At 36.3% G+C, this 27,629-nt stretch overlaps 4 protein-coding genes across 6 annotated transcripts; 1 reads left to right on the forward strand and 3 right to left on the reverse strand.

Annotated features, from left to right (window-relative positions):
* On the forward strand, nucleotides 4,422-6,867 carry LOC18606611 (reticulon-like protein B2). Its single transcript, XM_018117756.1, has 5 exons — nucleotides 4,422-5,098; nucleotides 5,632-5,812; nucleotides 5,901-6,042; nucleotides 6,224-6,293; nucleotides 6,375-6,867. Exons 1-5 carry the CDS (start codon nucleotides 4,903-4,905, stop codon nucleotides 6,542-6,544), a joined length of 759 nt encoding a protein of 252 aa, XP_017973245.1. The 5' UTR covers nucleotides 4,422-4,902; the 3' UTR covers nucleotides 6,545-6,867.
* Nucleotides 7,322-14,420, reverse strand: LOC18606612 (putative cell division cycle ATPase). The gene is made up of 16 exons (XM_007040317.2): nucleotides 13,876-14,420; nucleotides 12,423-12,544; nucleotides 12,218-12,306; nucleotides 12,099-12,131; nucleotides 11,899-11,989; nucleotides 11,673-11,715; nucleotides 11,485-11,576; nucleotides 10,736-10,800; nucleotides 10,101-10,597; nucleotides 9,941-10,028; nucleotides 9,705-9,845; nucleotides 8,960-9,528; nucleotides 8,423-8,561; nucleotides 8,266-8,334; nucleotides 7,974-8,102; nucleotides 7,322-7,829 (listed from the first exon to the last, which is right to left on the reverse strand). Exons 1-16 carry the CDS (start codon nucleotides 14,088-14,090, stop codon nucleotides 7,716-7,718), a joined length of 2,496 nt encoding a protein of 831 aa, XP_007040379.2. The 5' UTR covers nucleotides 14,091-14,420; the 3' UTR covers nucleotides 7,322-7,715.
* Nucleotides 16,682-20,457, reverse strand: LOC18606614. Of its 2 annotated transcripts, XM_007040321.2 has the most exons (5): nucleotides 20,093-20,457; nucleotides 19,427-19,579; nucleotides 18,504-18,575; nucleotides 17,385-17,882; nucleotides 16,682-17,036 (listed from the first exon to the last, which is right to left on the reverse strand). In XM_007040321.2, exons 1-5 carry the CDS (start codon nucleotides 20,240-20,242, stop codon nucleotides 16,983-16,985), a joined length of 927 nt encoding a protein of 308 aa, XP_007040383.1. In that variant the 5' UTR covers nucleotides 20,243-20,457; the 3' UTR covers nucleotides 16,682-16,982. The 2 variants fall into 2 exon arrangements, with proteins under 2 accessions (XP_007040383.1, XP_007040382.1); XM_007040320.2 differs by having other exon boundaries at nucleotides 16,682-17,882.
* LOC18606615 (potassium transporter 3) lies at nucleotides 21,196-26,958 on the reverse strand. 2 transcript variants are annotated; one of them, XM_007040323.2, is made up of 9 exons: nucleotides 26,664-26,958; nucleotides 26,000-26,243; nucleotides 25,668-25,916; nucleotides 25,510-25,560; nucleotides 24,915-25,175; nucleotides 24,772-24,824; nucleotides 23,792-23,906; nucleotides 23,104-23,358; nucleotides 21,196-22,572 (listed from the first exon to the last, which is right to left on the reverse strand). In XM_007040323.2, exons 1-9 carry the CDS (start codon nucleotides 26,664-26,666, stop codon nucleotides 21,476-21,478), a joined length of 2,328 nt encoding a protein of 775 aa, XP_007040385.1. In that variant the 5' UTR covers nucleotides 26,667-26,958; the 3' UTR covers nucleotides 21,196-21,475. The 2 variants fall into 2 exon arrangements, with proteins under 2 accessions (XP_007040385.1, XP_007040386.1); XM_007040324.2 differs by having other exon boundaries at nucleotides 26,000-26,246.

Raw genomic sequence — 27,629 nt, forward strand, 5'->3', positions numbered from 1 at the left:
GTCACAATCCTCTACTGAAATGGCACAACTACTACAGACAATTTAATTTTTTTTTTCTTTTTTCTGATGTTAGCGGACAATTTAGTCTAATGGCAGAAAATATAGGTACCAGTGGATAAGAAGAGCCAAGCACATGGTACCCAGCGCATATTCGTTGAAATGTTCGTTTTTTCCAAACAAAGCAATATGATCTGAACAAGTCCTCTTAACTTCAATGGAAAAGCCGCCGTTGGCTTGAATGACACCATTGCCCTTATTCCCATCGAAGACTGCAGATCACTGCCTCAAATTGTAACACTTCAACACGGTCATATTGGTCCAAACTGGAAAACAAAAAACAACTCCCAGAAATTGGCTTCAAATGTTGGTCAATGAATACTTGAACAGCTCCAGGCATTGAAGCTGAAGTCTTTGTTATCTGGAAGCGTATACAAGTGCAAGCTGCTCCCATGATTCCATGGAAGCCAGTTAAAGCAGGCTTGTATATTTTTCTGCATTGCTTTTTTCTCCCTTTACAGCATCAAATGAGGTAATTCTAATGCTAACCCTACCGTACTTTTCTCTAGCAGCTTTGAGTTTTCTTTGCTTCTCCTTTTAGTTGTTTATCGTACCATCATCCAATACTTTAGCTTCTTTTTTCTCTGTATTACATAATCTAAAGAAGTTCGTGGCTGAAGAAAAGCTAAGTTTATATACTTTACTGGCTGCCGCAACACAACTTGTGATGAGATATTGATTGTTTATATGCATACTTTGTTCAACTATGTTCATATTGTTGTCTGTTCTGCATTATTAGTATGTTTCATTAGTAAACAATTCATGTTGGTTCATTTACTATTAGTACCCATGTTTTTCTGCTTCAATGTTATGGTCTCTTTTAGTTGCTTCATCAAGATTCAAGAACCGCTCAAAGTCGTTTTATTAATTTGTAATAGTGCAAGGGAAGAATTGGGAGTTCAAATTGCAGTCTGGTCTTTTGCATAGTTGGTCGATCTTGATAAAGAATCATGGTTAAAAGTATTGATCAATGCATTACAAATGGTATTGGCTCTGCAGGACACCTCTTTAGATAGGATTGATTCAAGAATCAAGAATTTCTTGCTGATTGGGTTGTTTTCAGGATTCTATAGACTATGATGCAAATTTATGATTATGTCATTTCTCGCAATAATTTGTGTATAATGTATAGATTCAAACGACTGTAAACCTGAATTCAGTGAACATGTGTTGGTAGAAGGATCTTTGATTGGGTTTTTTGAGGCTGGGGGGTAGCAAAAACCACGAGTTGCCCACGAACCCCTTCTCTTCAATCCCCCCACTTTGAACAGGATGACAGTCTACGGAGACAAGAGTTTTGGAAAAGATCCTGCTTACCACTGTCTTATACATCTGCAAGTACTTTGTTGATCCCTGGAACTTTAACTACATATCATAAGGCAAATTATTTGATGAATTATCTGTCAAACATTTGAACACAATCTTAAGGATTAAACCTGATTAGTATCCATAACAAGCCACGAAGTGGTGCAGTCTATGACTCAAGGATGGTCATTAAGGTTTATATATGACAAGAGAAGTTCTCTTTAAAGAGTTAATATATGATCATGATAGTCAGTGAGAGATCTGCTACTTACTCTCAGATCGATCTATTCTGTAATTGCTGCAAAAATACAGCGAAATTCCATAACTTTTGAAGCTAAGGAATCTTATCATGCATTAAACAACTAGAAAATGGTATAAACCACCAACACTTTCAGAAATAAAGTCAGTCTATTTCAAAGCACTTTCTATTAGGTATGTGAAAAAGCACTGTATGCACAGATGATACAATGGTGATGGCACATTTGAGAGAGTAAAATTGTTTTGTTGACTATCATAAGGTTATAATAGCAGTGGGAAAAATGAGAATTTGGAAGGAGGTGAAATCCTACTCACTGATCTAGTCATGTCTTAGCCTTGAAGGCAGGGTGGCTGTATCTAGTGTCATGCTTGTCAAAGCATCTATTCCCTTATTTGCTTTATATGTTTGAAGTTAAATTTGGCCTACATGATAGCTAATGACTTTAAAGTGATAGGCAACAGACATTTTACTTAGACAGCATCATTATCTTCATGATTATTTACTAATAAGATGCCTACATGCTACATGGATGAACATCCCAAATCACACATTTTAGTTTCTCTCCACCCCATCGTTATGAAAAATGAAAATTTTGGGTTGATGCAAGATCAGGGCTTACTCAGTCCAGGTATAGATGTATGCACAAATTTACCAGCTATTACTTGTATTTTATCTCCTGACTTTGCATTTTTCTAATTACTTGCTTTATAGAGATGTATAGATCAGATTTGTTAACAGCTTGAAACAGCTAAAGCATCTGCTAACTTTCTGTTTCTCTCTCATCTTGACATTGCAAACTTGAAAAGTTACTATGCACTTTGCTTTATTATAACGTTTAACTTAAATTCTAGGACCAATAGTTTCCAATACTTCACTTCTAAGGAGGCACATGACCTGCCAGTTCCATTACGGAAACCTTTTCTGCTAGCCTTTGTCACGTTTGTTGAGCTGATGGAATCCTAAAATTGACAAGCCAACTCACTGATATCAACATTTCAAATCCAACATAACTTGTAGGACTATATCAATATCCATGTGCCATAATCTTCATCAATTTCTTGCTTTCCCTTTTGGCAGAAAACAGATTTAGTTGAGCTTCGCTGTGGAGGTAAACTTAACTATGAGTAAGCTGTATGCAGTTTTAAGAAGGACTATGAGCATATCTTTTACCATATAGGCATCTGCTATTAGGATTTTTCTCTTATGTTTACAGCCTTGTATGATTAAATTACATGCAATTCCATAGACTGGCATGTGATAAAATAGCTGGTAAAGTTTTCCTTTCTGTCTATATTTTCAAGGTTTCTCCACTGCATATTCATCTTTTGATTGGTTAGCAGGTATCAAAAATAGGAACATCATGGCATTAGTTCTTTCTTCTGAAAGGGTGGGCAGTGGGGTTTCAAAAGCATGTATGGTAGCTAGTTTCAGGCAAAAGCTGCAGTTTTGCCTATTACAAGTCATAAAATGATCACAATTCAATTAGTTGGGAGCTGGAAATGGTTATCCTGTGTCACTTTTTTACTTTTGCTTTGGGACTACTGTCCTTACTTCTTGGGGTTGTTCTCATGAACTTTCTGCACTTTTCATGAAACGCTTTGTCACATAGAAGCTGGATGTAGGGTCATCAACATCATGTCAAGGAGGACTAATCTCCCAGTCGTAAATCAACTTTATATATATATATAGTTTAAATCCAGACATTGCTATCTTCAATAGAGTTCTGACAGTTAGATTCTGCTGTTCTTCAAGTCTTGATGCTCTTTTATCGCCACATTTTTGTCTCCCATTCCCATTTTCGTTAGCTTTCGTTTGGAGAAAGGATATCTGTTCCTTACCTGGCCCCATTAGGAGAGTCCACTTGTGGCTGTTAGATGATGGTCTAAGGACTGATAAGAAGTTTAGCTAAGGGAATCAATAATCATAAAGAAAAATGCATGCTTCATAATGGCTTTCAAATCCAAATCATATTACTCTCTCATTTTTTGGGTTTTTTTTTTCCCATTCTTCTGTAAAAGTTGGAATAGCTTTACCCTTTTTTCACTTTTGATCTGCTGAAGTTTTAGTTCTAAACATGGAACAAGGAAGGGTGCCAATGGAAAAAGTGTTGGTGATGCTTGGGAAATTTGTTTGTGGTATGTGTGCCAACCAATTCATAATGTGCTATAGATTTTATCTGTCTGTCTGGTGATAATGAATAGCGCACATGTTCAAGGACACATGTTCAGCATCTTATCCCGCACCTCCATTTTTTTTTAATTTCAGATGATTTTTCTGACTGTATTACTCATGAATTAGTTTTTTTTAATTAAAAAAATTAAATTTTATTTTTTTTAAAAAAAATATCGTATATCAATCAATAAATTAAATATTCGAATGACTCACTAATAAAATAATTCTCAATATATATATATATATATATTCATAAATTCTGCTGCTCTTTTTAGTTCTCCCTACTTCACCAAAACTTCAAAGCTAAGATCAATTGCTTACAGGCACCAACAGTAATGTATTTTATTAGGAAAAGCCCACAAATGTGTGCTAGAAACATCTGGATTTTTTTTTATTATTATTAAATCTAGAGGATACACATACATCCATGCAAATCATTATACAAATTTTCTAGGTTATCTGTATTATTGACCACAAATATGAACTAACCTATTAAATATGGGTCCCTCAATTAAATCTAATGCATGAGATGGTCATATTTCTTTTATTTTCCAGAGGTTATTAATATATTAAAGTGTCATAAATTTTCTTACCCTCTGCTTAACAGTTAAGAACTTTGCTGCGAAATGCGCCCACAATAAGTGTGACTAACCTTATTGTGCTTAAAGTAATACAAAATATCACGGCTCACGAAACTCCACGTGTCGGTATGACATTCGTCAGCTTGAATCACTCACGAACGTCTCCGTCAAAAATCAGACGGCCGTTAGTCCTCGAACCTGTAAAACGTACTTCCCATTCATTTTATCTTTTTCCACCTGCTCCTCTTCGGGTTTCGGGTTTGCTCCAGACCTCCTCAGGTTCGGGTTTTCCAGAGCTATTGACGGTCCAGATCGAAACCTCTCCAATAAACGGTACAGATTAAATCTAACGTGTACGCTCTCTATTTAGCCACAGGAGGGTTCGAGTTTAGAAGAAGGAACGCTTCTCAAAAGTTTCATTTCCCGAGTTTTTTTTCCCTTTTTCCTTTTTTTTTTTTTTTCTTGTCAGCCTTCGAAAGGTTTCGAAAGGAGAGTAGTTAGGGTTTTAGAATTTGGGTGGAAAGAAAAATGGCTGAGCACGAAGAGAAGCACGAGGAAACGTTGATGGAAAAGATAACAGAGAAGATCCACGGCCATGACTCGTCGTCGTCGTCATCATCGGATGATGAGGACAATAAGCCATCAGAATCGTCGATCAAGTCTAACGTCTTCCGTCTCTTTGGAAGAGAAAAGCCCGTCCACCAAGTCCTCGGAGGAGGCAAACGTATGTAGCAGAAACCTCTTTCTTCATTTCTTAAATTTTTTTCACTTCATTTTTTAGCTTTTCAGAAGTCTGGGTCTTTTTAAAGTTTTTTATTTTTTGTTTGAGTCAGAATTAAATTTCCAATATTTTTTGGATCTTTTTATGTGGTCCTTGAAGAGTTAGATCTGGCTCAGTGGTTTAGATCGAGCTTTCGATTTTGATTAATTGATGTTGTTTGAGCTTAAATATGGTTTTTGATCTGTAAATTTTCGGTTTAGCTTGAAAAAAAGTTAATGAATTTCTAGATCTTCAACTGAATTGATGCGATTAGTTCCAGTAAAGTTTACTTTTTTGCTTTATGAGAGTGAACAACTTCTGGGTTTATCTTATTTTATTAAAAGTATTAAAAGGTAGTACTATTAATTACCAGTAACCTTCCCTGATGATGTTAATTTGATATTTTAATTGATTATCAACAGTAATTATTGCCTCATGACTGTAACTCTTTTTTGTAATGCATACTTATGTAATGAACTTGGGTGTATGTGTAATAGCGGCTGATATATTCTTGTGGAGGAACAAAAAGATCTCGGCAGGAGCGCTTGGTGTTGCAACCGTGATATGGGTTTTATTTGAGTTGCTGGAATACTACCTTCTCACACTGGTGTGTCATTTATTGATACTTGCTCTTGCAATACTCTTTTTGTGGTCAAATGCTACTACCTTCATCAACAAGTAAGCTGTTGAATTTGTTGTCTACTTTTGGGCGTTATATTTGATTTGGGTTTCTTTTTACTCATGGTAATGTAATTGTTTTGAATAGGTCTCCACCACGCATCCCTGAAGTTCAAATCCCTAAGGAGCCAGTTTTAGAGTTTGCCCAAGCACTTAGATTTGAGATTAATCGGGCTTTTGCTGTCCTGCGTGATATTGCATCAGGAAGAGATCTTAAGAAGTTTCTCTCTGTATGTAGTTTCCTTGTATCGAATAGTTTTCTTTTTGAGTTGATCATATGCAATTATTCATCTGACTTGCAATTAAGGTAGCGATGCATGCTCTGTCCTGATCATTCTATTGATATGGAGATTTTGAATTATGTTATTATGCATTTGACAACCATATTGGAATGGCATTGTGATTGTTCAGGTGATTGCTGGCTTATGGGTCTTGTCTATTGTGGGAAGTTGGTGCAATTTCTTGACACTGTTCTACATAGGTACTTGAGTTGCCTTCAATTGGTTTCCCAAATATAAATATTTTGGTTTCCTGATGTCATTTTAATTGTTTTGCAAAACAGTGTTTGTCCTACTTCACAGTGTACCTGTGCTGTATGAGAAATATGAGGACAAGGTGGACTCATTTTCTGAGAAAGCAATGCATGAAATTAAGAAGCAGTATGCAGTGTTTGATGCAAAAGTTTTAAGTAAGATTCCTAGGGGACCATTGAAGGAAAAGAAGAAGGATTAGATTTTCCAGCCTTGATGTTGCTGTTGCTAGGTTCTGACATACATCTGGTAGCTGTGTTTTGTGAAGGTGTTGTGAAATTTTATCCAGTATCAGCTAGAGCCCTGCTTTCATCCTTTATTTTCGTAGTCACTGGGTTCACAATGTTGATGAATATGGGATCTTTTTTTTAAATCTTGTTTTTGCTACACACATGGTAGCTTTTTCATGGAACTATAAGCTATGTGACGATATGTTATCATATTTCATGTTGATTAGTGCATTGTACATTGGGTTGAAAGTTCTATCAAATTGTTCTGGCTATCATTCTGGATGATTCACTTTTATGTTTGTGGAGTGGTTGACCTCATGATCACTATAACTGTTGTTGATGTTAATGCCTTCCATGTGTTACCTAAATAATAGCACAAATTATCTCAGCCTACTAATAGACGTAGTGAAGATTAGGCTTCTGTAGCAGTTGACAACGTGTTTAAATTTAGTTGAGATTGTTAGATATTGATGGCTTGTCTTTAGGTTGTCAATAGTTGTGAGACTTTAGGTTGGTCATGCATGTCAGGTGTAATGTGAATTTGGCTTTGGAAGGAAGTGACAGGTTTAGATTTGAGCAACGAGATCCAATAAGCATTCCATAATGTTGATAAGAGCCGGGGTTACATAAAGTAAATCATAGCTCTTGAAGATGCCCATGGATGCCATGGGAACTTTTGAATTGAGGCGAAAAAGCTCAAATCTCAACAAGAGTTGCAGCTATACCAACTATCAAATGCAGGAAATTAGCAGTGTTCAAATTCATTGATATAGATTGAAATTAACTAATGATGACTTGAAAAAGCATCCTTTTATGCTATTGTTTAAGACAGTGTACACAAGCCTAGGGTTGTTTCAGATCAGCATTAGGGGTTTTTACTACTCTATTCCAGGCTTAATAAAGCAACATGATCCGAAGCATTATACACATACAACTCAAACTATTTTAAAATAATATTACAAACCTTTCTCTGCTTCACAACAGAACTTATAGATACTAAGAAAGGATGGGTTTTCGTTGGCTTTGTATCCGCTTCTCATTTTGTTCTTCTATCAGTATTTCACCCACATGTCGATGTTTAAATCATGACATCCTCTACAAAACTCTTCCTATGTCGCTTGCAACTGTAAATTGAATCCTGTCTCATAGGAAGTAGGTTAACTGCTCCTTCTTTCTCGAACCCCCTTCTCCATACAAATCATTCCATTGTTTCAACTCGTTCATTCCAGCTCCCTCAGAAGAAAAGCTAGCTGCCACCTGCCCAGCAGGAAAATGGAACAAATATGTAAAGAATCAAATAAAATTTGCTAAGGGAGCATTTCTCTTCAGACTACTTGGGAATTGTTTCATCCTATGAAATTATTCTGAGCAATGATTATGAGGTATAGGAATCACATTTACCTGATTCTTTGCTTGCCTGAAATCTTCCAAGTTTAATGGCCTTAGGGTAATGATTCTTTCCTCTGCACCATCTTTTTTAGTTGAGGCATCTTCAGTGTTCTGCCCTTCTGCAGCTTTCTGCTTTCTCTCCTGCAAAGGATAGTTCATAATAGGACCAAAGTTGAATTAATTCCAGGCACTTGCTTGAAAAGAAGTATTTAAATTCAAATTTTCCTTGAAGAAAAAGAAAATTTATTTTGTTTAAAGAAAAACAGGAGTTGCAATAAGGATTTAGACGAAGTGATGCACTAACCAGATCCTTCAATCTCTCTTGCTGAATTAACTCTCTAACTGGCCGATAAGCAGCTGTTGTGCATAAGTTCTGTTTTAAACAGGAAATAACATTCACTATATTAAATCATTCTGGCTAGTTATTCATCTATTAACAACACATTTATCAAAATGCTAACCTTAAGGTCGCTTCCTGTATATCCTTCTGTCATTGATACAAGCTCAGAGAAGTTTAGACCATCTACTACTTTTTCTTTTGACAGGAGAGTTCTAAAAATTTTTTCCCGGTTATCTGCAGACGGAAGCCCCACCATGATTCTGTTAAAATTAGTAAGAGTTAGTATAACAAACATAATTCCTTGAAGAAAAATCAATGTGTCAATGAATATCACAGTGAATTCTCCAATAGCATTTTAAGTAATTTAGAAAATTGTTAAGTTCTCAAGTGATTGTAATTTTGGAGATGCATAAGTTTTGACCTGTACTAATACTTGACCAAAATTAATTCTCTGCATGCTAACCTACATGACTTTCTTAATGACAGCAATAGACTGCAGATTGAGTAAGGATGGAGCCTATGAAAAAATTTCAGTTGTGAAGCTACGAAAGGGTACATGTGCATATAGAAACTCTGCTTCTCCAAGAAGTACCTTGCTTCTTTCTTTGTTCCAGTAATTTTTAAGTTACTGTATTTAAAAGTCAATAAGCATAAGTACCTTCGCTCAAAACGCCTAATGATGGCTTCATCAAGGTCAAATGGCCTGTTGGTTGCAGCAAGAACAAGGATACGTTCACTTGGCTTTGTCAATAGCCCATCCCAGTGAGTCATAAACTCATTTTTTATTTTCCGCATGGCTTCATGCTCTCCAACTCTAGTCCTCTGACCAAGCATGCTATCAACCTCATCAACAAATATAATAGTTGGAGAGACCTTGGCTGCCAAGGTGAACAAAGCTCGGACATTTTTCTCATCTTCACCAAACCATTTAGAAGTAATGGTAGACATGGATACATTAATGAAGCTTGCTCCAGCCTCTCTGGCAATGGCTTTGGCCAGCATTGTCTTCCCAGTGCCAGGAGGACCAAACAACAATATTCCCCTGCAAGGTTTTAGAAGTCCACCTTGGAAAAGGTCTGGCCTTCTAAGAGGAAGCATTACTAGCTCCTGCAGGGATTCTTTGGTTTCATCTAAGGCACCAATGTCAGCAAATGTAACATCAATCTCATTTGCTGGTATGACCTCTGGCCTTATACGCTTTTCAAATTCATTGTCAGGAGGAACTTCCTGCCAAAAGTACAGAGTGATGTAAGAAATGGAAAAATTGGATAGGTGATCCTTACTCCTTTCAGGAATTTGGTGATCGGATAAATTATTAAATCATTAAAAATTGTTTGAAAATTTGACCTGCATGTATCCAACAAATACCATCCATAAACCGTACTAAAACAACACAAACTCACAGTAACTTTTGGGGCTGGGGCGGGGTTTTCACCCTCAGTCTTTGTTGCTGTAGCTGTTGTCTCCATTTCGCTCTTCTTTTCAGGATTTGTGCTCCCAGATTTTGATTCTGTCTTCGCACCTACAGAAACTTCTCCTGCTTCCTATAATTACTCAAAAAAACAAAATAGGCAGGTCAGCTTAGTATGCTATCAGTTAATTTCTTCTCTACATGATGTTAAAAAACTAGTACAAATACCTTTGATGTTTCAGTTTCAGCTTCCAATTTTAATGTGTCTTTGCCAGTGGACTTTCCTTCTTGGAATATACTCAATCCATGTGACAAACTGCATAGATGTGACCCATTCAGTAATGCAATGTAATAATAACATTGCCAGTCCAAGAGGAACTAATCTGACCTTTTTGATGATATCATGAGTTTTCCGTTTCTATATTCAGGATCCTTATTATTCATCAAATGATAAGAAATGGCTGATACCACAACCTCTTCAATGTATTTGCTGAGGGCCATTGTGTCTGCCACACAAATTGAATCTAGATCATCGCAATCAAGATCATTTGCTGAAAGTACCTCCATGATGTGATTTCTATTATCCTGAGCTTGGATCATCTTCATATCCTTCTCCAGCTGAGACTTCCAGCTGACAAGATGTTTTTCATCTTCTGGGGGCCTGATCTCAATGTTGTAAGGGAAAATGGCAGTTAGCCTCTCATCCAATTCTCGGTCATCGTTACCCAGATCGACAACTCGTGAGCCAAGGATCAACACATTGCCAGACAGTTTATTCAACATTCTTTGAAACAAGCTATAGATCCTTTGCGATCTAAACAAGAGCTTGTCAACGTCCCTAAGATACAGCACAAGAGGAGTGGCTTTTGACACATAAACTAACACCTGCATTCAATTAAGAATCGCTGTTAATCCATCATTTAGTTTCAAAACACGACACGAGCTTATTTCAATTATAAATAAAGTGCAATTAGATTTGCATGGTAGAGACTGCAGTTCACATGCATCCCCAAATTACCCTACCTTATAAAGAGACTGTATAAGAAGCTTATCATCAAAAGAGAAACTGCTTGTCCGCCTCAGAGGAGCTAGAAAAAAGGGAAAAAAAAGCAGCCACGAGCAGTGGGAAAATGAACTTGGTAAATAAGAATATGAGGCATAAATAGTACAGAAGGTAGTTAAGCTTCATGAGAATCTATCCATGTTGAAGGGTTCTTATAATCAGTGATTGCTTCAAAAACCTTGAATTTAAAAATGGATTAAACATTTGCCCTTATAAAGTTAGTATAATCGATCAAAGAAAGATCAAGCAAAGTTGTTCAACAACTTACAGCTTCAACATAAAATTTCTTTCTTGTTCATTAAGGATCATGTCATGACTCTGAAGCTCTTCAACTACCAACAACTAAAATTTCTATAGTTGCAGTTAGACTACACTGCCTTTTCTGTCTAGGACATACTCATAACAGATTTTCCAAAGTGCTCAAGAAGAAACCAATAATAGCGCACTACATTATTCCCACTACTTTCTCATGACAGAGAATAGAACCATTCACTAGCTGCTTCTAATGAAGTGCAATGTACTACGTTCTGTACTAAAAAGTTACCGTCAAGGAGATTTCATTAGTTTGTTGTGAAACAAAAATTAGTGGTATTTAATGTTAACCTTGCACTTTAAGGAAAACCTACCAAATTACTTCACCCAAAAATTTCCATTCTTAACCATAAGAATTATAATTTATAAGCCTTTACTAATAAAACTTAGGACAAACCTGGATTTGCAGAAGTGCATTGAGAAGCAAGGCTATTGATATTAGCTGATGCAGATGCATTTCTACGTAGCTTAGGAGGATCTTCTACTCCCCTGCAGTTACAAGGACCAGAAATATTGAAAAATGGAAGACTGAACTCCTGGCTACACATTTCTCACAAGATGAATCAGGAATATATTTCACTATACCTTGATCCAATATCCACACCACTACTTTGCCGCCTCAATGTACCTGCAACAGAGCTTATAGTTAATAGTCATAGAGACATAGGTAGAACTACTGTACAAAATATCCATATCATAGGAATGAAGAAATTAGATATTTCAGTTCTGCTACTAGATTCAATAAATGATATAGAAACAATATCGATAAAGCTTCACGTAAATACTGGAAACCAAACATTTTCTACTATACCTTTGTGTTCCTCCTGAGAAAGGAGTGAAAATGAACCAAATATGCCAGACAATCGCTCTAGTGTTGTCTCCGAAGTGGACCTTTTGAAAGACTGCAGAACAGAATCAAAGGTTAGAGAAATCAAAAGCAGGGTTGACCCAATTCCATGTGCCATCGGAGAAAATTATGCTTCAAAAAAGAGAAAAAGAAGAAAAACTTACAGATTCTTTGCCACTTCCATATTTACTCTGAATCTGTACAATGGTGAGCATTTAAATTGTCAACTGTTAAAAAGCTTAAAGATAAGGGGATGAGGCAAGAAAAAAATGTGCGTACTCACTTTTAAGGAAAAGTCAGTTACATCCAATAGCAGCAACTTTGATTCAAAGTAATGGGCTAAAGCTTTGGCAAGCATTTGCTGGTAAAGTTCTTCAAAAAAAAGAAAATAATGCAATCAGAAATCTAACAAATATAGAACTATAGTACAAAAAAAAAAAGCTGTGAATTTTAGCCCACCAGTACAAAAGAGATTCCTGGCAACCAACCTGCAGGTCCTGATAGCAATATGGCTCGACTGGCAGGGGAAAGGTTCCTTGTGTACTTGGAAACATCAGCATGTTTCAAGTGGACATAGGCAGCACTGGTTAGCAATGCTTGAGTCTGCTCACTGCCAAACGAAACCAACATGGTGAAGTTGTCAGAACAAGCAGGACTAGATTATGGGATGACAACTTAAACATTAAGCAGATCATTCGAGCAAATAAAAAATTATCTCTGTCTAATGCCTTGAAAAATGGCTTATATTATCATTCATAGAGGTCATTCAATTGTTTTCTACTTTTCTTGCCAAGAGAGCTCTTTTAGTTCAAAACCCTGCTATGTTTGCCCTTGCTTATATCACTAGTTCACCACAAGATTCACTCCGGATGCATAGTCAGCATTTTAGTTAACTTGGGGGAGAAAGGAATTAAGCTTCAGAACATTTTTTTTCTTTTTCAGCAAGGTGCGGCCTATCATTAGGTTTCCAATTCTCATCTAGGCTACAAGTCTCATAGTATTCAATCCTACTATTCAAAGCATGCTTTTCATTTCTTTTATCTCCCTTTTGTAACTTAGGTACATCATCACCTTGATTTCGGTTATCAAGTTCAGTAAAACAGGGCATTTGTTAATTTTATCGAGCACACATAATTCATAAAGTTATCCATTGAAACCTGATTGAGTCTAAGCCTATTAGCCTTTGAAACCTGTTTGTTCAATTTGTCTTCATCCTTAAACCATCAACTATTTCCAAGAACGGGAATAATAAACCTTCATCTTGGGTTTGGCAAACTACCAGATCATATTATATTGAGCAAGCAGAAAATATCTAATTTAGTTATGTACAAATGGACAAATATACAGAGACATGAACCACATACTGAGGAATTCAATTTAAAAACCCAAGAAAAAAGAAGAGCATGTGAAAGTCACATCCTAAATCTAACACCATCTTCAAAAAAAAAAAAAAATAGGGACAATTGCACAATTATTAAAGGAGTGTGTGAGACATAACATAAGCATGCAACAAGAATGAAACATCCCATCAAATCTCAAAACTATATAAAACGCTCCATATCTATTGATAGTGAGTGAATGACACTGAAGATAGCTGGAATTTATTAACGTACACTTTGAGCTCCATGATTTTACAGAAATACATGCTTCATTCTCGAGGCAAGCCTCGTGGCAAACAGGCAAACAAGTCGAAATATCCAGAAAATTTTTCAAAAGATAGATATAAGGCAGTGTTTGGTTTGCTTAGAATATTAAGGAAAAGAAAATACTTGAAATTCATTACTATGATCCTTACAAGTTTAAAATAAATAAATAAAAATAAAATTAAACATTAAATTGAAATACTTTCTTTTTGGTTATATGGAAATAATAATAATAATTTCTTTTTCAAAGAAGAAAATGAATTATAATAACCGCATGATGAGAAAATTGTATCGTCACCTGAGGTAGTAGGGAAACTGATCAAAGGTGACCTTGCTTTCTCTGCCATCGACGATTTGGCGGAGCAATTCTTTCTCCATCCTCTCCAAAGTGATACCAGTTGATGTACCCGAACCGCTTCCGGTCCATTTGCTCTGACCCGAAGCCAACCCCAGCCCCACCCCTACGCCTACCCCAACACTCAACGCCGACAACAGTATATGCTTTTGTTCCATTGCTTGCCTAAAATTTTCAAAACCCGAAGTTTAGTTTCCTGAGAAAATAAATTTGATTGTTCTTCAAAAGTTCTCTCTTTTGTCTCAAAATGAAAATCCTTCGATCTCTGCGATATTTCCTCTGTCTCACACTTAGTACGTATATTCCTTTTTTTTTTTTTTGGTTTCTAATAATTGAATGGTGATCTTCCGTGGCCAATTTGAATGAAGCGAAAGAAGCGGATGTTTTGACACCAAAGCGACACTGGAAAGGGGAAGAAAAAGCGGCGGCTACAGACGGAGAACGGCAACGGAGGAATGGTAGTGAACTCGGTTCCCGCTTTTTCTGGAGTCTCTCTCGTTCTCTTACAGTTTTTAAAGAGAAAAACAGAGGAGGGAGAATTGATGAGTAATCAGATATACGCTTACGTGGCACTTTTTGACGGTATACGGTTCGGTTTGACAGTTTTAAATAAATAGTTTTTTAAAAAAGTGTTTTTTTTCAGGACTACGTGGCGCAAGATTACGAAGGAAGTCTGCATGGAATAAAACCGTCGCCTAAAGTTGTCGCCCAAGTGTAGTAATCAGATAAGGCTTGCATGATTTCAGGATCCTCTCCGAGTACTACACGCGTCCGGATTAATCAAGATCTGGTGGGACCCTCCCGGTCAAGGCATTGGGGGGCTCAGATATCAAATGAAGTTAATAAAAAAAATAACAATTCACACTGCATTTACAATTAGTCACTGTGCTGTGCTCCCTTAGCATATGCCGTCGAAAGAGTTTTTATCTTTAAAAGCAAACTTTTCTGATTGAATCTTCTTCGGATTATGCGCTTAACGTCTTGTATAATAGGCTAGATTTGTGATGCTAGTTGAAGTTATACTAACAAGCGACAGAGAACAGTGATTGCATTTGGTGCAACTGTTGCCAGTTGCAACTGTGAATTTCCATTTTCCCAAGACGGGAGAGTTCATAGGGAATGAGGAGCAGCAACTATGATATCGAGGTATGGCCGTATGGGCACAGAATCAAGTGGGAAAAATTTTAAGTGAAGCATTGTATTTGTAAATAACACTGCCAAAAAGTCTTGCTTCAGGCATCAGAGTTCAAAGCAGATGATCCACTTATCCACAGCTGTAACTGCACGTGACAACTACGCACACAGGAAACAGCAGCAGCACCTTTTCGACCAATGAAAGAAGAAAGGCATGTAAGGGAGACGAAGCTGATGGATTTTACAGGAACCCCACACCCCCCATTGGGCTGCGTGTGCTTGCAACTTGGTTCTGCGGCATCTGCCACCCAACTATAAAACCTTGACTTTCGCAACCCCGCAGGTCTAAATTGGCTCGGGCTCTGCCTTCCACTTGACGAAACCTTTCCTAACTTTATCCAATCAAGCTGGCCATAGACTATACCTCTTACCTTCTAGGAAAACCAAAAAAAAAAAAAAACAGTGCTTTTAACTTTTATCATTTTGTTTTGGGGTGTTTATTCACAACTTTACAAAGTGCAATTATCAATGGACTGTACGGGATACACGCAGGGCCATGATATGTAAATGGATCAGGGGTACAAAAGAGTGCCAAATCAAATCATTCTGATATGAACTGGTTTGGATTTTGGAAAACAAATTCGAATGGAAAAAGTTTTTTTGTATCTGCCTGGGCAACTTTCTATAAGATGATGAAGTTTTATATTTTAATGATTTGCTTTACAAAAAGTAGTAGAGAAGCACGTACCATAAATTTTGTGAAAGTGGACCTGAAAAAAGATGTAGACAGGAACCAACTACTCTCACCATTACAATCACACCAATGTCTGGTATATTGGGTACTTTCTCACGTCTGCATCATTGGCCTGGTCCCCGAAAGAAGACCCTAACCCTGAGGCTTGGACTTAGGAATGAGGTTAGGGAATGATGAGCAAATGCAGCATTGAACTTGAATCTTAAGTGTGGTTGGTAAATTAAGATTTTCGTCTAAAAGTCTCTTTTTAAGTAGAACTTTGTAACTGTTATTATCACTGTTTAAGTCTTTTTAAGTAACAAAAACAAAGGACATCAATGGAAGAATAAGACAAAGGTGTGAAAATATCAGCTGCAGTGCACCATTTGATTTTTATACAGCGCCCGAGCACGCACAGAAGAGATCGATCAATGTCTGTCCCCCACTGAAGCTGTACCATGAATATGGAAGCAATCTCCCAAGGTGTAAGGATATGCTGCAAAAGCCAACCTGTTTCTTTTTGTCATCAAACCACTCTGACAGTCACATGCGTCCTCTATAATGGGTTTTGATAGTTAATTTGTGGGGATGATTATTGACACTAAGAAGGATCAATTGTGTAAGAAAGAGAGAATGAAACGTTATCTCAAAAGCATTATATAATTAGTTGAAAAGGAAATGTTAGGGCAAAAGTAGTCATGGCCAATTATTAAGAATCTAAAGGGGAATCTCCATGCAGGTACTGATGATGGAAGTAAGGCACATGGATCTAGTTTGATTCTTTTCAAAGCAGAAAGCACGCATTCTGAAGACTGAAGCATCTTCTATAAATTAAGAGCATTTTTTTTTCTTTTTTTTTTAAATGAGAAAATTTTAAGACCCTTTTATTAAAATATAATCTGATTGATTATTTATTCGCCTTTGGCCTGAACATGGGTCAGATTCACGTTTCATTTTGAACATAGCCAGCAACAATGGAAAGGCAAGGATTACTATTTACCATAAAGAAACAGAGAAGTCCTCATCTAACAAATTAAAACATGAAGTTCTACAATTCCAAGATGGGAGATTGCCTTTGGCCAAAATGGAGATATCATCTTCATTTTCTTTGTTGCTTTTGCTGTCCCTGGTATAATCAAAGACAAACAGAAACTGTGGAGCAGTTCTCTTAAGCTATGCTGGATCAACTGAATGGCCAATCAGCATGCGTGTTACTTCTTGCGTTCAGTTGGAGGACCTGTACAAATTTTCTAGGCATTCAATTGTGTTGCAGATACAATGAAGTAGCTTGCCTATGAACGAGAATATGCTCAAAACCCTTGCAAGAAGCATACCCCCAGAAAATTGACCTGAAGCCTATGCTTCACTAAATAGGATCAGCCAACAATAGACTTATATGAGAAGACAACGATGCTTATCTCATTAAATCCAAGAACACAAAACCATTCCAGAGGCTGTGCAGAAGCATAGAAGGTAATAGATTCCTTGACCGTGCAAAAACAACACCCATCACCATTCCCAGGAAAATAAGAGGTAGCATTCTCTGTACATTAAAATGTGCCAGAGCAAAGGCAACTGAACTCACCAGTATTGCACACCATACAGGCATGTATTTGGTCAAGGAAGGGAGAAGAAAACCACGGAAAACTATCTCCTCCCATACAGGAGCACAAACCGAAACTACAATCGCATATAGTGCCATGGCTACTGGATCCCTTGCTAAAATTGACTGCTCAACACTTGAAAGGGTTACAGGTGTAGAAGGCATAAGTGGCAACAAGTTGAGGTTGAACTGTGATAATCGGTTGACAACAGGAAACATGAGGCATCCTAGCACAACATCAAAAAGCCACTTCCCTTTCAAGCTAAATTTAAACCAATCTGATGGAAGTGGATGAAACTGAGACAGACAGCGGTGGAGTATAGCAATCCCAGCAAGGCCTTCAGTTACGTCAGTCACAAGGCTGAACAAAGCTTGTCCTCTGAATGTTAGAGATTCCTTGCTGAACCCCGCCATGTGAGCTGCAAAAGGAATCATCCAGGACCCAATGAACCAGAAAGCAGCTACCCAGAGAAGCATAACCTGTGTCAGCACATAAAATATTATCATAGAATCAATTGACATATTTGTAATTCATCCAAGTTTCAATTAGATTGTTGAACAAGATGCCATTCCTACAGTTCCATCCTTTGTTATAGTTTTAAATCTTAAAATGCTAATAAGGATGACTGTTTAATGACAACATCTAGCATCAGATCTAATGATTTTAACCTATTATCAAATATGCTTCCACTTCTTTACTGAAATTTATTTTTCATTCCTCTCTCCTGGGTAAACAATTATGAATTATATCAAACATAAAATAATAAACAAAGATATTATTCCTGTTCAGCTGTGATCTACCAGCAGATATTTAACCTACAACTAATGACAAGTAAGGAAGGATGTGAAACAAATTCTCTAAATTTCTTCTCTCCTAGATTCATTTAGGGCTCAAGAGAATGGATTTGAATCCACTGCATCTCCTGCAGCTCCCAGTAGGCAGCTTTGCGACACAGGACACTCATTGTTAGAGTTCATGGACCTTATTAAGCAGCTTATTTCTGTATAATCAATTGACAAAATATGCTTAACATTGATAAAAGCTAAGAAGCCAGTTGCAGATGCAAAATATATTACTACATAGAAGTAAAATAAACTAACCTGCAGAATGGTCTCTGCTGTCCATGGTACAGTCCACCCACTACCAACTGCCCTCAAGACAGCATCTGCAGCCTGCATCACAATCAACTAAATTTATCATTTTCCCTATAAAATAAAATAAAAAAAAGAAAGAAAATGTGTAGATATTAGCAAACATGTTTACATATTTGACAATTCTGCACTATGTTATTTTATATCCCTTGCAACTATAATCTTATCTGCATTAACTGTACTTTTCGAATTTAAAAAACAAGACAGAAGTGAAAAATCATAAATGTCTAGATCCTTATTTTTTACTTAATATGAAAGAATGAGAGAAGTAGGATCTCCAACATTATACAAGTTGAAGGTACATTTCATCTTTTTTCTTGTAAAATTACTAGTAACCTGTAGCATATCTGTGTATAGCCCGTTGTTTCTTCATAGATGGACTGTGCACACAACCATATCAGTTTGCTGGTCATTCAATACCATTTGCTCCATGTATCAGTACAGTTTCAGTTTGTAAGCTAAGATACTCGACAGGTTGGTTAATAGATCCATCGACTCACAGGCAGAGAATCCAACTACAGAAACTAACTTCATCACTTCCAATGATCTAAAATCACCTAGTTCTATGCCAAGAGCCATACGGTAATGAGTAAGATAGCCTATATAACTTATTCTCATCAGTCCTTTGCCAGAAAGTTCACTTAGGACAAACAGCACTACTCAAATTCTGTCATAAATACTATCTCAGACTAAACTTTAGTTAATTAAATTGATAGTCCAGCCTATGTGGAGACTGGTTGCTAATAGATTCAGTGATCAACCAATGACTGATAGTGGACATACAGATTAAAACTAAAAGTACAATCTTGCACACATAAACAAATAATAATCTTAGGTCCAACACATTAAACTGAATTCAAGGAAAATATTACCTCCTGAAGAGTTGATTTCCAATCTCTTTTGCGAGCACTAGACTTCTCAAAATCATGTTGTACCACTTCTTCAGGCAGAAACTGTTCAACGTATTCAGATTTTGGGTTTTCTGGGGAGAACCCCTCATGCCTAAAGCATGAAATTTTCCACTTCTGCAAATTAGAAAAAAAAAAAAAACAGAAATGACTGTAAACCAATAGTATACGTAGCATAAATTTCATGAACATAATCACAACAAAGGAGATATTCAAATTGAACTCTAAAACTCAACCCATTAATAGAGCTACTAACTTTCTAGATTTATCATGGCCTAAGTAGATTAAATCAAGTTGCCGGTACACAATTTTCTCTTTCTTTTCCTCCATTTTCTCAGCAACCAGTCAAAACCAAACTAACTATAATTCAGCCTCAGGGTAAAAAACCAAATAATAAACAAAATTTTCATTAAGGTAAATATCAAATTAATCAAGACAGGCTTAAATGGATTTTTTTTCTCCCAATTTTTGACTTCCACTTAACATTTCCTCCATTTTTTTAGCAACAAAACATAACCCATTGCAAAGTTCAACTTCAGATTCTCAAAAACCAAAATTTAACATAAAAAAGAAATTTAAAAACAGGAAAAAAGGTGGAAACAAAAAAAATGCTTTTGCATTTATACTTACGTTCTTTGTGAGCTTAGGATTGGATTCAAAGATCCGGGAGCTCCGGGTCAAAGAAAAGGTGCCGGGTCGGTTCGCAAACCGAAATTTGGGGAGAGAAGATGCAAGAGTTGGGCGCTGAGCGAGAGAGTGCGAGCAATAGAAGCTCAACATGAGGCCCTAACTTCAAGAGCGCCAATAACTTGCATTAAAAGGGAACAAATTTTACATGTAATTTAGGAATTGAAAATCAAAAACCCTAATTTGTGCATTTGGGTTTTGAGTTTATGGGGGGAAGCCACTTCCCAGTTTCTTCCTAGTTGATTTTTTTCGGCAGAGGATTTAAGGGGTGTTTGGACACGAGGAATTCATTTTTCTTTCAGTGATAGTTCCGGGAAATGGGAAAAAAAATAATTTGTATTAATTTTTGTAGTGGTTGGTGTAATTAATTGGAAGAAATTATACGTGGTCCTTAAAATTTGAGAGTATATTATTTTAGTTCTTACAATTTAAAGTAATTTAGTAATTTTTTTACTTTTAATGTTATAATGAAGCTTTTTTATGAATTTATATCATTTATTAAATATTCTCATTTTATTAATAAATAAAAATTTTAAAAATAAATATTCATTTTTAAATTATTATTTTTATATATTTATGAATTGACAATTATGTGATTAAGTGATAATATATGCTAACTTTAGATCAAATATAAATATTTATTTTATTATCATTTTCATCAATTTAAGTATATAAATCATCTTGTTAAAAAATAATTATTTAATTTTCTTCTTAAAATTTGAATGGCAAATCAAATTGATTCTTATAATTCAAAAAGAAAAAAATAAATATTTTTTTAACATTTGAGTTTTTTTATAGTTTAACAGTACCTGTGGTTGTAATTTTTTTGTATTGGATTTAATATGTTTTAAATTTGAAGATTTTTTATGTTTTGTTCACATACACAATAACAATAGATTTTATAAAAAAAAAAATAATATTATAATTTAAATTAAATTTTACTAGAAGATGCTTTTGTAAATAATAATTTATTAATAAATAATAAAAAGAAAAAGAAAATTGGATAACAACGCTCCACCAGAAGGCAAATTGTTTGAAGAAGCCAATGACAAGATGGAGAAAAGAATTTCCATATTTGTGGATACAATCAAAACTTAAAATGTTATGTACAAGATCGAAGGATAGTTAGGAAAATACAAAGGAGGAGGCTGCTCCAAGTATGAAGGACTTGCAAGCAATTGTAGCTCTTCTGGGCAACACCAAAGTAAGGATCAACTCCATAACCCATTGTTCAAAAATGTATCTCAGCTACCATTAATAACTTGAATCCACAACTACTCAACTTCAAACAATTGCCAAAAAGGGAAAAAGATGGAGCAAAAAGTTCTACAAATAGTAGTTCATACCAACCTCAATCAAACAAGTATGAGGGATGTTCAAGACCACGGCCGGAGCCCTGCAGTTTTTACGTAAGAAAGAGTAGGCCACGTGGATTACGAATCTCTTCAAGAATGGGGCATTCCGTTTTGCCTTTATATGAGAGTGACCTAATACATATGCAACCCCAGAATGCTTAGCTTCCACTAGCTCCAAGAGCTCTTCCTTGACATTTGGATCCTTATATTTCACATCTTGCAACTTAAATCGAACACGCCGCCTTAGGCTGAACCGGGGTGATACCAGCTCATATGTGGACTGCAAGTACTGCAATGTGTGTGACTTGCTGCCATTCAATACGGCAGGGGATGTTGAACTGCTACCTTCTCCATTGCTCTCAGGTTCTGACATTTCCAACCTTTTGCCGAACTTTTCAGATGTCCTAACAACAGCCAGTCGGCCATCCAAAGATCCATCAACAGTTCCACAACCTTCAGCTTCTAGTTGGATAAACTCTGCTATGCTCATGACAAGGTCATTCTCAAAATCATCTTCATTTTTTTGCACATCTTTGTAACCATTTCGAACAATGCAGCGGTACATTCGGAAAGATTTGGGACCGATACGGCCTATGAGATACCGTTCTTTCTGAGGGACATATGGTACAGGAACAGTCTTCTCACAAACAAAGACAACCACTTGATAGAATGCCGGTAGATTGGTTAAAAAGTGGGTAAATGTGGCAGGAACTCCACTAACCAACTCGGTGAATATAAGGCCTATTCCTGGGACTCTAACAATTCCAAGACTAGGACCCAGCGTGAGGATCCATTTCATGGATACTTTGTTATGTAGATCATATAAATACTTCTTCCTAGCACCATAATGCCACACATACATAATAAGCATGAAGATAACAGAGAGCATGAGAGGAACCCATCCACCTTTAGGGATTTTTACACAAGATGATGATAGGAAGACGATCTCAACTAACCCAAAGAAGAGGACAAATAGAAGGGCAAGCAGAAGACTCTGATGCCAGACAAAATTAATGACCATAGCTGTCAACCATGTTGTCACCAATGTTGCAGACATGCAGGCAAATCCTGAATTAAGATAGTAACCATATTTTCAGATAGAAAAGATAAAGAGGAAAAACATTATGTATGATGTCAAAGCATTCTTCATCACCCACCAGTTGCTGAATCAAACCAGCACTCTAGCCAACTAGATAAAACTTTATATGTCTAATACCATTGACTATAAACATAAACGATTTTTCAAGACCCTATGAAATATAATTTTCTCAACTATGAACTCAATTTAACAAGTACTAGAGTTATACATGTACCCATCTTTGAGGTGTGATATACACTGATTAGAGTAGCTTCCCTACCTTCATCCTATCCAATTTGGTCATGCAACTTGGCTGGCACCCTATGTATTGACTCAAGTGATCTTTAGTTGCCAGAAAATCCAATATTCTCAATGAAACATACATGGTTAATTGTTATGTCCAGTAAACAACATAATCAGTACCAGAGGATACAAATATAATATCAGTTGAAGCAGAAGAACAAATATGTGGCTTTTTAATCCAAAATTCCAGAGTATCCTTTTGAATGAATATGACTTACCGTAAGCATTCCCCAAATGATTTATGTCCCTAAAACCAATCATGACAGCCAGGCTGAGAATCAGAAGGACCCAATTGATCTCTGGAATGTATATCTGACCACGGAACCATTTGGATTTATGTACAATTTTGACACGAGGGAAACATCCTATGGCATAGCATTGTTTGACAATAGAGAACGTCGCAGAGATTACCGACTGGCTAGCAACCATTGCAGCTAAAGTTGCGAGCACAAGAACTGGCCAAAACAAGGAATCTACAGACATGGCAAGAATATTCTGTAAACAATAATAACAATAATAAATTGCAAAGGTAATAAATCTTGAAGTGACTCTAGGAGAAGGCTATATATCATTCTTGTTTAACAGTGCTTCAGTACAAGAATTGGAATGGCTGACAGTCCTGAAATTCTAGTTGAGCTTTATGACAACAAGTCTTAAAGAATAAATATTTAGGGAGATATTGTAACCATAATATATAAACCTCACCGTGCACCGACCAATCACCATGCAGAAGGTGCAACCGGAAAAATGTATTCACATCTAAATTAATATTTTGGTCTGTTAGACTGTGTTTAGAACTTCCTAAACTATAACTGCCTAGAAATCCTTTAAACATATTTTAAATAGGAATGATAACCCTGATTTAGAAAGTGAAAACAATAAAACTAGAGGAATCCAGAAGCTTACCTGGAATGGAAGCATAAAAGCTTGTGGATACTGCAGCAAAATTCTTTGAAAGAAAAGCAGCCTGCCCCATGTATTGGAGCACTAGACATGGGTAAATTATGCCACAAAAGGATAACTGCATAGAGAAACAAGCCTTCAGAGTTTTTCTCAAACAACAGAAACAATTATATGAGAAACACTAAAATTAAACCAACTAATTAACTAAACATAAAAAAAAACCACTCAGACCTATTAATCCTGCATCAATAATAGAATGCAAGAACTCCAAAAGGGCTGAGGTTGATAAAAGCAATGTAAGACAGAAGCATGAACTTCAATCTTTAAAACAAGTACAAATAGCTCTACCAAAAATCATGGGAAAAAGTGAATCTCTTTCCTATTTGACAAACATATACAAAATGAGAATGGGATTAACACCAAAATTTCCCTTTTGCCTCCCTTTTTATTTATATGCATGACATGGTTTACACTTTACACAGCCACAACTTAAGACCATGAGGCCAAGTTTCCTAAGTGACAACCTTAATCATTCCAATTAGCAGGAAGCCTGCAACTTTGCCAATAAAAATTGATGCATATGGTATTTGAATACCGGACCATTCAAGAACTGTTGCAAGTTTGTCCTCTTCCTCAAAAGGGACTGTGACATTGAATATCAAAGTGGGTTATGCAGTTATGTGACATTGGGACAATAGAATTACTCAAGAAAATGGACCGCAGGCTTAAATTCCCTCTGCCTATCCTCCTCCCTTCGCGTTAGCAAGGATGAAATTACAACATATGCTCACTAACCCGTCAGTTGGTTCAGCAAAGAACACTTACAGAATATTCTGGTTATGCTTATACAAAAAAGATTTCCTTCTTTCCACTATGGGAAGAACCAAAGTCTGAATAAATTTTTCCCTCAAAAGCTCTTAAATCTTAATTATGCCAACTAAGAAGCATTAAATGCATTAAATCCTCACAGTTGGTACGCATACCCTTATCGATGCAGCTGTGTATTGGCCAAGGTCTGCAAACAAAGCTTCAGTTCCTGTAGTTGACAAGAAAGGCATGCATGAATCTAGAAAACATGGATACTGGTCAATTGAACTTCTATTGAATCCCAAAATCTCAGATTTACCAGTGATACACAAAAGCACTCCTCCAAGCGAAATCCAACCATCACGTCCAGTGTCTCTAAAGAATTTGTAAATATAATACGGAGAAAGGGCCTCATAAATTCTTGGATTCCACTTAATGATATTGTAGAGACCAATCGCCGCAATGCACAATGACCACAAAATCAATATAGGGGCAAACATGAAGGCCACCCTATAGGTGCCACGGTGCTGCAAAACAAACAGGCCAACCAACAGAATACAGGCTATGACAACCACCACACCTATGTATAGACAAAATTGTTAGCAGCTTAAACAGCAATATATGAAGCTATGATGGAAAACATTCGAATATGGAAGGAGAAAAGAAGGCATAACCCATCACAGTTTCTTTCTATATAGCAACATATTTATTTATAATGCTAGAAGGAACTAAGGCTAGGTCCTGTCCTGTTTATGAGTCATAACTTTCCAATATAATCTTTGTTGTAAGAAATCAGCTTGATATCAAGACAATCATTTACTCAAACTTCATACGCACTAACCGATTCCATAAAGACATCAAGAGCATGCGAACGGGTTAAAGATCAATTTTTTTCCCCAGACAGCTGTACTTACCATAATGAAGATTGTTTGATCGAACTTTCAGCCCTTCAATTGATGAACGAACTGAAAATTGCAAATAATAACCATTTGTAAATAATTTTGGAAAAGTTGATGACTGGCACTAGGAAATGTGAAGAGATGAATGAAATCAACAGCATTAAACCACATACCGGACATTGCTGGTGTGAGGAAGCCCACACATATAACCAGGCAAGTACCAAACAAAACTAGAAGCAGCAAAGCAGTTTTCAACTTTTTATGCCTTTCAGCAAACTTTTTGGCTGATGATGACTGCAGATTTCTGCTTGAGTAACGCAGAACGTGATATGTAGAAAGCTCTTCGTCTGCCGCTTGATGATTGGGAAGTAAAGAAAATTTTGCATGCCTACAAAGGAGAGAGTATAAAGCAAAAATTCCTCCTGAAAATGGCCCCAAAAGTTTATCACTGATCAACCATATACATTCTTAACATTGAAAAGTTGATCAAGAAGTCAAGCCTTACCTTCACCATTATCATCTGCATTTAACAAAATAATGACATGTTTGAACAAGGACAGAAGTGTGAAAGTCCAAAATATCAAGGAGAACGCCCCAAATATAACATCTTCAGTTTGGTAATTACTCAACTTCCCGGAGAATGTACTTTTATAGACATAAAGGGGTGAAATGCTCAGGTCACCAAAGAGTACACCAAAACTCTGATAAGCTAAGAGTAGCACTTCTTTCCATTGATATCTTCTGTCAACCTGCTTTGAAGACAAAACAGATTGCATGAATTTCAAGTATTTAAACACAGTCAACCCATGTGACAACATATTGATTAGAAGATGGTTTGTTCATTGATTGCTACAAGATCAACTTCCATTTGATGATCAATCAAAAACATTCATAAAATCCCACATTGATTTCATTGACTTTCAAATTTCTACAGTAAATCAAGTTGATCGCTTTGTTTTTTTAAAGATGAATCAAGTTGATCGCTTAAATTTAAAGGCAACAGCTTTCACGTTGTTTAAAGTGAACCCGAAGCTAAATGTTAAAACTTCTATGTAAATCACAACAAACTCTTAAATGGGTTCTTCATAAAAAGCCTAAATTGGGTTTTCTCCAAACATTTTCTTGAGAAACAAGCAGGAAGCAGGGGGCTTTTAGTTTCAGACACTTACCATAATTTGCAAGCTGTTGCTGTATGGAATCTCCTGCTCTGTATGTTTTTGTTAAAAACCCCTAAAAGGGAAAAAAGAAAAAGAAGGAGGTGGTGGGGGGAGCAAGAGTTTTCTAATTACATGTGGGATTGTACTGAATTGTTGAATCTGCAAAACGTTGTTTACAGTTGTACCAGACTGATCCAAATCTCGCGGGTGTGTTTTTTTATTTTGTTTCAGTTTTGTTTAGTAAGAGTTGGGACTCGGAATGTATCCATAGTTATCTCCTTATTTGTATTATGATGGTTGTTTATATCTCCTTTGGATTTTCCTAAACTAGACCCCGCTATTTTAGCAGGAAAAATCGACAGAAAAAAACCAAAAAAGTAAAATAAAAAATAGATTTTGAAAGATCATACAGTCACCTTTTTTATTTTTTAATAAGCAAATAAAATAATTGGGTCATTCTATATCTAATATATTTAACAGGTGAAGCTTTAAGCAAAAGGATAGTCTGTATTTATTATTAAAATGTCAAAACTTTCTTAGCTGTGGGGTTGTGCATCCATCTCCAATAATTCATAAACGATGTGTAGAGAGTGATAAACGGCTAGAGATGATAATGAGAAACATGTTTTATATATATATATATATAACAAGGACATATACTGTCTTGAAAACGATTTTAAATGACACCCGACCACTCAAAAACTTCCAGGTTCTCCAGCTTTGACCTTGGGATCTCTGTATTTTTCTTGCTTTCTACGGATAGTTTATGAATCAGAATGTTCAAAACTATGTAATTGTGTTGGTCAAAACCAGCAGCCATGATTGTTTATCGATGGGCTTGTTTTTCATTCCATGTTTGTCCTGCTGAATATACAAGACATTTGGTTCAAATATCCTGAAATGGAAGGGACAACAAAAAGTCTTTGCCGCCCCCCCACGGGCCCTTTCCACTTTTGTGTTCCTTGACAGAGTGAACTA

This window comes from Theobroma cacao, chromosome 3, assembly GCF_000208745.1.
Source record: "Theobroma cacao cultivar B97-61/B2 chromosome 3, Criollo_cocoa_genome_V2, whole genome shotgun sequence".
Lineage (NCBI taxonomy): Eukaryota > Viridiplantae > Streptophyta > Magnoliopsida > Malvales > Malvaceae > Theobroma > Theobroma cacao.

Bases quoted from the DNA above. Each gene is read 5' to 3' on its own strand.
- LOC18606614 (XM_007040320.2), bottom strand. From the start codon at position 20,242: ATGTTGAGCTTCTATTGCTCGCACTCTCTCGCTCAGCGCCCAACTCTT. The intron at 19,580-20,092 runs GTAAGTATAAAT...TCTAATTTGCAG, and splicing joins ATCCTAAGCTCACAAAGAAC to AAGTGGAAAATTTCATGCTT. The intron at 18,576-19,426 runs GTAATATTTTCC...ATTGTGATGCAG, and splicing joins GGAAATCAACTCTTCAGGAG to GCTGCAGATGCTGTCTTGAG.
- LOC18606611 (XM_018117756.1), top strand. From the start codon at position 4,903: ATGGCTGAGCACGAAGAGAAGCACGAGGAAACGTTGATGGAAAAGATA. The intron at 5,099-5,631 runs GTATGTAGCAGA...TATGTGTAATAG, and splicing joins AGTCCTCGGAGGAGGCAAAC to CGGCTGATATATTCTTGTGG. The intron at 5,813-5,900 runs GTAAGCTGTTGA...TGTTTTGAATAG, and splicing joins GCTACTACCTTCATCAACAA to GTCTCCACCACGCATCCCTG.
- LOC18606612 (XM_007040317.2), bottom strand. From the start codon at position 14,090: ATGGAACAAAAGCATATACTGTTGTCGGCGTTGAGTGTTGGGGTAGGC. The intron at 8,562-8,959 runs GTACTTATGCTT...TAATTTTAACAG, and splicing joins ATTAGGCGTTTTGAGCGAAG to AATCATGGTGGGGCTTCCGT. The intron at 7,830-7,973 runs GTAAATGTGATT...CCTGCTGGGCAG, and splicing joins TCAGGCAAGCAAAGAATCAG to GTGGCAGCTAGCTTTTCTTC.
- LOC18606615 (XM_007040324.2), bottom strand. The intron at 24,825-24,914 runs GTAAATCTGAGA...TGTCAACTACAG, and splicing joins AGTGCTTTTGTGTATCACTG to GAACTGAAGCTTTGTTTGCA. The intron at 23,359-23,791 runs GTAAGCTTCTGG...CCATGTCTGTAG, and splicing joins CTTTTATGCTTCCATTCCAG to ATTCCTTGTTTTGGCCAGTT.